The following is a 7,277-nucleotide window of genomic DNA, read 5'->3' as shown; positions in this document are numbered from 1 at the left end:
CAGATACTATTCTTTATAACGCTGTGCTCCGTGTCCAATTATTTCATTTAAATTTCACAGCCTATTCCCAAGACATTACTTGTATGTACCCTAACGTCGAGGGTCAGCTTTGAGTTGAAAAGGCAAATTGATGGAGGGAGGATCCCTGTTTTTCTTTCTTTCTTCCTTTGTGTTGAAAAATGTTGGCGGCTCCTGGCCAGGGTCTTGCTCTGTCACCCAGGCAGGAGTGCAGTGGTGCAATCATGGCTCACTGCAGCCTTGACTTGATGGGCTCAAGCGATCCTCCCACCTCAGCCTACCAAGTAGCTGAGACTACAGGTAACTTACTACTACCCACCAATATGCCGAGCTTAGATGCTCCAGAAGAGAGGCTGAGAAAATTTAAGTACCGAGGCAAAGATGCATCTCTGAGGCAACGGCAGAGGATGGCAGTCAGCCTGAAGCTCCGAAAGGCCAAGAAAGATGAACAGACCTTAAAGAGAAGGAATATCACCAGCTTCTGCCCTGACACACCTTCTGAAAAAACAGCCAAAGAGGTGGCGGTCAGCCTCACTCTGGGTGAAATAATCCAAGGTGTGAATAGCTCAGATCCAGCCCTGTGTTTCCAGGCCACCCAGACAGCCAGGAAAATGCTATCGCAGGAAAAGAACCCCGGTCTGAAATTGGTCGTCGAAGGGGGCCTCATTCCCAGGATGGTGGAGTTCCTGAAGCCATCACTTTACCCCTGCTTGCAGTGTGAGGCCGCCTGGGCCCTCACCGACATTGCTGCAGGGACTTCAGAGCATTCTCCAGCCGTGGTAGAACGCGGAGCCATCCAGCCCTTGATGGCGCTCCTGTCTTCCCCCAACCTGGCTGTGTGTGAACAGGCAGTGTGGGCTCTTGGTAACATAGCCAGTGACTGCCCAGAGTTCAGAGATAAGATCATCTCAAGTAGTGCTATCCCGCATCTGCTGGCCTTGATTTCACACACCCTACCAATCACATTCCTGCGGAATATCATGTGGACCTTGTCGAACCTGTGCAGGCACAAGAACCCGTACCCTTGTGACACCGCAGTGAAGCAGATACTGCCGGCCCTCCTCCACCTCCTGCAGCACCATGACAGCGAGGTTCTCTCCGATGCCCGCTGGGCGCTGTCCTACCTCACTGACAGCTGCAGCAATCGCATCAGCCAAGTGGTTGACACGGGGGTCCTGCCCAGGCTGGTGGTGCTCTTGAACAGCTCAGAGCTCAATGTCTTGACCCCTCTCTCCGCACGGCGGGGAACACTGTCACGGGCACAAATGAACAGACGCAGAGGGCCATCGACACGGGCACACTGAACATGGTCCCCCAGCTCCTCCAACACAGCAAGCCCTCTATCCAGAAGGAGGCAGCCTGGGCCCTGAGCAACTTGGCAGCAGGGCCCTGTCAGCACATCCAGCAGCTGCTTGCCTACGACAGCTTGCCTCCCTTGGTGGCTGTGCTAAAACACGGAGAATTTAAAGTCCAGAAAGAGGCTATCTGGACGGTGGCAAACTTTGTAACAGGGGCCACCATGGATCAGCTGATCCAGCTCGTCCATTCTGGGATCCTGGAGCCCCTGGTGAATCTGCTCACCGCCCCAGATGTTAAAATTGTTCTCATCATCCTCGATGTCATCTCCTTCATCCTCGAGGTGGCAGAGAAACTGTCTGAGAAGGAACACGTGTGTCTTCTGATAGAAGAACTCGGTGGAATTGATAGAATTGAAGCTTTACAACTACATGAGAAGCGTCAGATTAGCCTGTTGGCTTTGAACATCATCGAGAAGCACTTCAGCGAGGAAGAAGATGAGAGCCTAATGTTACCAAGCCAAGTCGTAGACCAAGATTGTGAATTTATAAATTGTGACTGCTTAGCAAAAAAAAAATAGCCAACCTCCATTACTCCTAGCCCAACAACCCAATGCCAGTGGATATCCTCTTTAAGAAGCAGCAGCTCTGTATCTTAGTGTAACCCAAATGTAAAGCTTTTAAACTTAATATTAATAAAATGTTCGGCATGTAAAAAAAAAAAGAGAGAGAGAGAAATGTTTAAGCACATAGAAACGCAGGAAACGGTAAAATGAGCATCTGTCTGTAGCCATGCCTGTCCTTGATTTAAGAAAACTTAACCTTTTGCCATATCCGCGTTGTTAATTAGTTTTCCGAAAAATTGTAAAGTGAATTCACGCTCCTTTCAATATTAAATGCTTCCCTGTGCATGTCTTTATAAAAACCAGTATTTTCCAATATAATTCCACTTAACAACTAAGAATAACCGCAATATTCTTTAATATTTATAACTGACAGCACACATCCAAATTTCCTAAATTGTTTCCAACGTGTTTGGCAGCTGTTTTCCAATCGGGATTTGATGGAGGACCACGTACTGTATTTGGCAGTAAAGGTCAAACTTAACCCCTAACCTCTAGGCGCTCTGGCAGAACCTGGGCAGGCGAGGCAGTCAGGGACATCTTCCAATCATCCAACGGAGAAAACGCTGCAAAGTAAGTCTCGGCGTTGAGTTTCCCGGTAACGTGATCTCAAATCCTGATGGCTAGCGCGCCACGCTTGGGGGCCGGGTTTTCTGGGTGACACCTGCGCATGTGCAAGCTTAGCTCGCTGATTCAAGCCAGGCCCCCGCAGAGAGGTGGACCCGGGACCTCTGGGTGTGGTGGGCAGTAGGTGCGCACCTGAAATGGGACGCAGGGAGACCGGGTCTGCGCACAGCCTGTCAACTTCTAGTGATAAGTGGGCTTGTGATCCAGAGGATTGGGAACAGAAAGCCCCCGGGCACCCCAGGCTCGACCCCCCATGCTAGAGGTCCCGGGGACGCAGGTGGGGCTGCGCCCCCTTTAAGAACAGGTGCTCATTGTGAACCTTGGGAAAAGCCCATGCCAGCGGCGGCAGAGGAGAGCCGGTTTATAAGGCCGGCCAAAGTGCCAGAACTCGTGGGCGCTGGGTCTGTGGCAAGACCCCAGCTCTGGAGACCGAAAGACCCGGGTAAATTCTAGCTCTGCCACCTGTAAGCCCGGGGAGAGGGCAAAAACCCGGGTAAGAGGTTTCTCGCCTGAAAATGAGGGTATTAATGACTGCTTCATAGTGTTGTTTTGAAACTTAGGTTAAGTCATACCTGTAAAGCAAAGACAGGTGCAGTTACTAAGCCCTGAGTAAGTGACAGCTGCTATTATATTTAGAAGACTCTGTTCTTTTCATTGGATGATTCACCTAAACCTCACAAGTACTCTATCAGGCCGGCATAACCATCTGCATTAAAAATAACAACAGAGGTTCAGGTTGGTGGAGCAGGGTGCCCAGGTCACAGGCCAGCAATGAGGAAATTTTAGGTTCAAGGACAGGTGTGATTTATCTATGGTCTCAGGTGCTGTTGAATATCACACCTGCCTAAAACCAGCCCTGCAGACTCTACAGCACTGAGCAAAGTGACATGACCCAAAATACACAGAGATATAATGAGAAGTGAATATGCATAGAACCTTACCTTGTGTCAGAAGGCTACAGCCTTTCTGATCATGTCAGGTCAGATGCCTTGGGTCACAGGAAGGCTCCTAGCCACTCATGCACTACCACACCCTTTATGTTTTCATTCTAAAGTATTGAATTCCAGAGGGCCAGGTTTGTGTCTCTAAAATTAGTTTCCCAGGCCCTGGTCCCTGTTCCTAGGAAATAATTTCACTGTAGAGCAAAGCAGCTTTTGCGAATTAGGAAGCAGGGAGCCACTGGGAACAGGACTCTTGCCTGAAAAGCGAACACCCCTCTGATCTTACCACTCTCCTGAGCTTTGGAACAGAGGCAGAAAAGCCCAGACAGGATGGAGCATAGCCAGAATGAGCTGGATCTGGTGATGTCACTATCTCCAGAAACCACTAGAGTCTGTGACAGTGGAATGCCTGAACCAGCTTTGAGAAGACCAAGGGGAGACGGGAGAGCTTGTGGGAAGGTCTAGGGGCAAGGGGTACACTGGCAGAGGGTGGAAATCCTGTTTCCTCCATCTCTAAACACTCCCCACTCTTGAAAAATGCTGTACTGCTCTCACACCTGTCCATAACCACATGCGGCACTAATCACGCTAGTCTTGATATCTTAACCTCACAGAATTCCACAGTGATGGTTCATGAAAGGTATTTATGGTCATCTACTTGTGACTCATTTGAAACTATTGCAAGATTGGACCTGAGAATGTCCACGAATTATCCAGAGCCACTTAGTTTGCATCAGATCCATGAGTCAAAGACAGTGCCATTTAGCCTGTCACAGGTCCGGGTCCTTCATGTTTTAGTAGCTTGTTCATTTGTATTGATAGGTAGTGATCTATTGTATGGATATTCCACAGTTGATTCATTCCTCAGTTGGATTATTTCTAGCCATAAATATTCATGTAAAGATGTTTTGTGTATGGACCTATGTCTTTATTCTCTTGGAATTGCTGGGTCTTGTAAGTGTACATGTACCATCATAAGAAACTTTCAAACTGTTCAAAGTAGCTTATCACTTGGCATTCCCACTAGCAATGTATGAGAGTGCTAGTTGCTTCTCTTCTTCACCAGCGTTTAATAATAGTTTTTTTTTTAATTTGAGCCATTATTTCAGGTTATTAATGGTATTTCATTTTGGTTTTAATTTGCATTTTTCTAATATTTAATAATGGGCATCTTTTTGTTTGTTTACCATAGTTCTCTTGAGGAAGTGCCTGTTTGATTCTTTTTCTCATTTTAATTTTTTTTTTTTTTTTTTTTTTTTACTGATTTGGAGAGTTACATATATTTTATAAAAAAAAAAAAAACCTTTCTTTCCATAAGTGGTTTGTAGATATTTTCCTCTCAGCTTGTGTTTTTTTTTTCATATCTTTAACTGGGACTTTAAAGGGGCATATATTTTTTATTGATCAATTTTTTATAACTTTTTAATTTTTTCTTTGAGTCTGTTAATCTGCTCAAGTTGCCATAAGAAAATACCAAAAACTGAGTGGCTTAAACAACAGAATTTTTTTTTTTTTTTTTGAAACAGAGTCACTTTGTCGCCCAAGCTGGAGTGCAGTGGCACAATCTCAACTCACTGCAACCTCCACCTCCCGAGTTCAAGTGACTCTCTTGCTTCAGCCTCCCAAGGAGCTGGGATTACAGAGGCGCGCCACCAAACCTGGCTTTTTTTTTTTTTTTTTTTTTTTTATAATATAGTAGGGTTTCACCATACTGGCCCAGGTGGTCTTGAACTCCTGAACTCAAGTGTTCCACCTGCCTGGGCCTCCCAAACTGCTGGCATTACAAGTGTAAGACATTGCACTCTGTCCAGAAATGTATTCTTTTGCAGTTCTTGAGGCTGGAAGGCCAAGATCAAGGATTGACAGGCTAGGTTTCTGATGAGGCCCTTCTTCCTGGCTTGCAGGCTTCCTGGCATGCTGCCTTCTTGCTGTGTCCTCACACGGCCTTTCCTCTGAGCATGCCTCTGGGGGATTGCAGGGAGAATGCGCATGTGTGAGCACACTAGCTCTCTGGTGTCTCCTCCTCTTAGAAGAACATCAGTTCTATTGGGTTAGAGCCTTACCCTTATGACCTCATTTAACCTTAATTGCTTTCTTAAAGGTCCTATCTCCAAGGACAGTCAGTTGGTGGGTTAGGACTTAAACACATAGATTATATGAACTCCTACAACTTAACTACAATAAACACTCACCCAATTCAAAAATGGGCAAGGACTTGAGTATATATTTCTTCCAGCCTCCAGAACTGTAAAAGAATACAAAAGAGATACACAAAGGACCAATAAGCACATGAAGAGGTGCTCAATGTCATTAATTATTAGGGAAATGCAAACCAAAACCCAAGTGAGAGACCACTTGCATCCATTAGGGTGGCTCTTATTAAAAAAACAAAACAGAAACAGAAAATAACGAGTGCTGATGAGGATGTGGAGAAATTTAAGCCCTTGTACGCTGTTGGTGGAAATGCAAAATAGTGCAGCTGCTGTGGAAAACAATTAGGTGGTTCCTTAGTTAAACACAGAATGACCAAATGATCCAGCAATTCGATTCCTAGATATATCACCAAAAGAATGAAAGCAGGAACTCAAATCGGTACTTGCACACCCATGTTCATAGCCACGTGATTCGCAGCATCCGAAAGGTTAAAGCAGCCCAAATGTCCATCAACACAAGTGGAAAAAGAAAATGTGGCACATGCACAGAACAGAATATTATTCTGTCTTGTTTCTGTTTTTGTTTGAGACAGGGCCTTACTCTGTCACCCAGGCTGGAGTGCAGAGGCACAATCACAGCTTACTGCAGCCTCAACCTCCTGGGCTCCAGCAACTTCCCTGCCTCAGCCTCTAAAGTAGCTGGGACTACAGGTGTGCACCACAACACCTGGCTACTTTTTAAAAAAAATTTATAGAGTCTTATTATGTTTCCAAGGCTTGTCTCAAACTCCTGGGCTCAAGCGATCCTCCCACCTCGGCCTCCCAAAGTGCTGGGATTACAGGTATGAGCCACTGTGCCCAGCCTATTTAGTCTTAAAAATAACGAAATTCAGGTACATGCCACAATATGAGGAACATGAAAATATAATGCTAAGTAAAATAAGCCAGATACGAAAAGACAAATATTGCATAAGTACACTCATATGAGGTACACAGAAAATGCAAATGCATAAAGACAGTAGAATGGTGGTGGCCAGGGGCTGAGGAAGTCAAAGTTACGATGATCTTGTGGGATGGTCTTCAATCTACTGTGCATGCAACTAGTGTAAAATGTTGTTTTCAAGAAAACTATCTCATAGCTCATAACTCTTTCATCCATTGATAAAAATGCTGTGCATTCAGTAACATCTTCAATTTTTGGCATAGGCCTGAATTGTTCATGGAATGTGTGTAACATCAGCACAATAGCATTCAAATAGATAGAAGAACTTTTATGATAAATATAAAGGATCGTTCTAAAGTTTATTGGAACATGATGAAATTTGTGGTTCCTAAGATTATGACAAATAATAAAAATTGCCTAAGTAGAAAAGTAGATTGGAAACAGTTGAGAACTGGGCAGAGGCCAAGGCTGGATTTAGAACAATGAATAAGCACGTTGAAGATTTCCTAGTCTGGAGAGCTTCCCTTTTGTGCAACATTAATATAAACCAAGGCTCCAGAAAGAGGTCAGAGCAGTGAGTCCAATCCTATGGGAACATGGAGTAGAAAACAGGAACTGTTAGAGAGCTGCCTGGTATCAGACAGATCACCTCCCTAAGCCAGGTGAGCATATTTGTG

General features: G+C 45.2%; 1 protein-coding gene across 1 annotated transcript; it reads left to right on the top strand.

Annotated features, from left to right (window-relative positions):
* Window positions 1-281: 281 nt before the first annotated feature.
* LOC101040318 (importin subunit alpha-8-like) lies at window positions 282-1,894 on the top strand. The gene is given in 2 exon segments (XM_010351888.2): window positions 282-1,245; window positions 1,248-1,894. Coding segments are annotated over 2 exon segments (1,551 nt in total). The 5' UTR covers window positions 282-341.
* Window positions 1,895-7,277: the final 5,383 nt, after the last annotated feature.

This window comes from Saimiri boliviensis, chromosome 2 (assembly GCF_048565385.1).
Source record: "Saimiri boliviensis isolate mSaiBol1 chromosome 2, mSaiBol1.pri, whole genome shotgun sequence".
Taxonomy (NCBI): Eukaryota; Metazoa; Chordata; class Mammalia; order Primates; family Cebidae; genus Saimiri; species Saimiri boliviensis.
The sequence above is the reverse complement of the archived record's forward strand: the minus strand, read 5'-3'. Positions and strand labels throughout refer to the sequence as shown.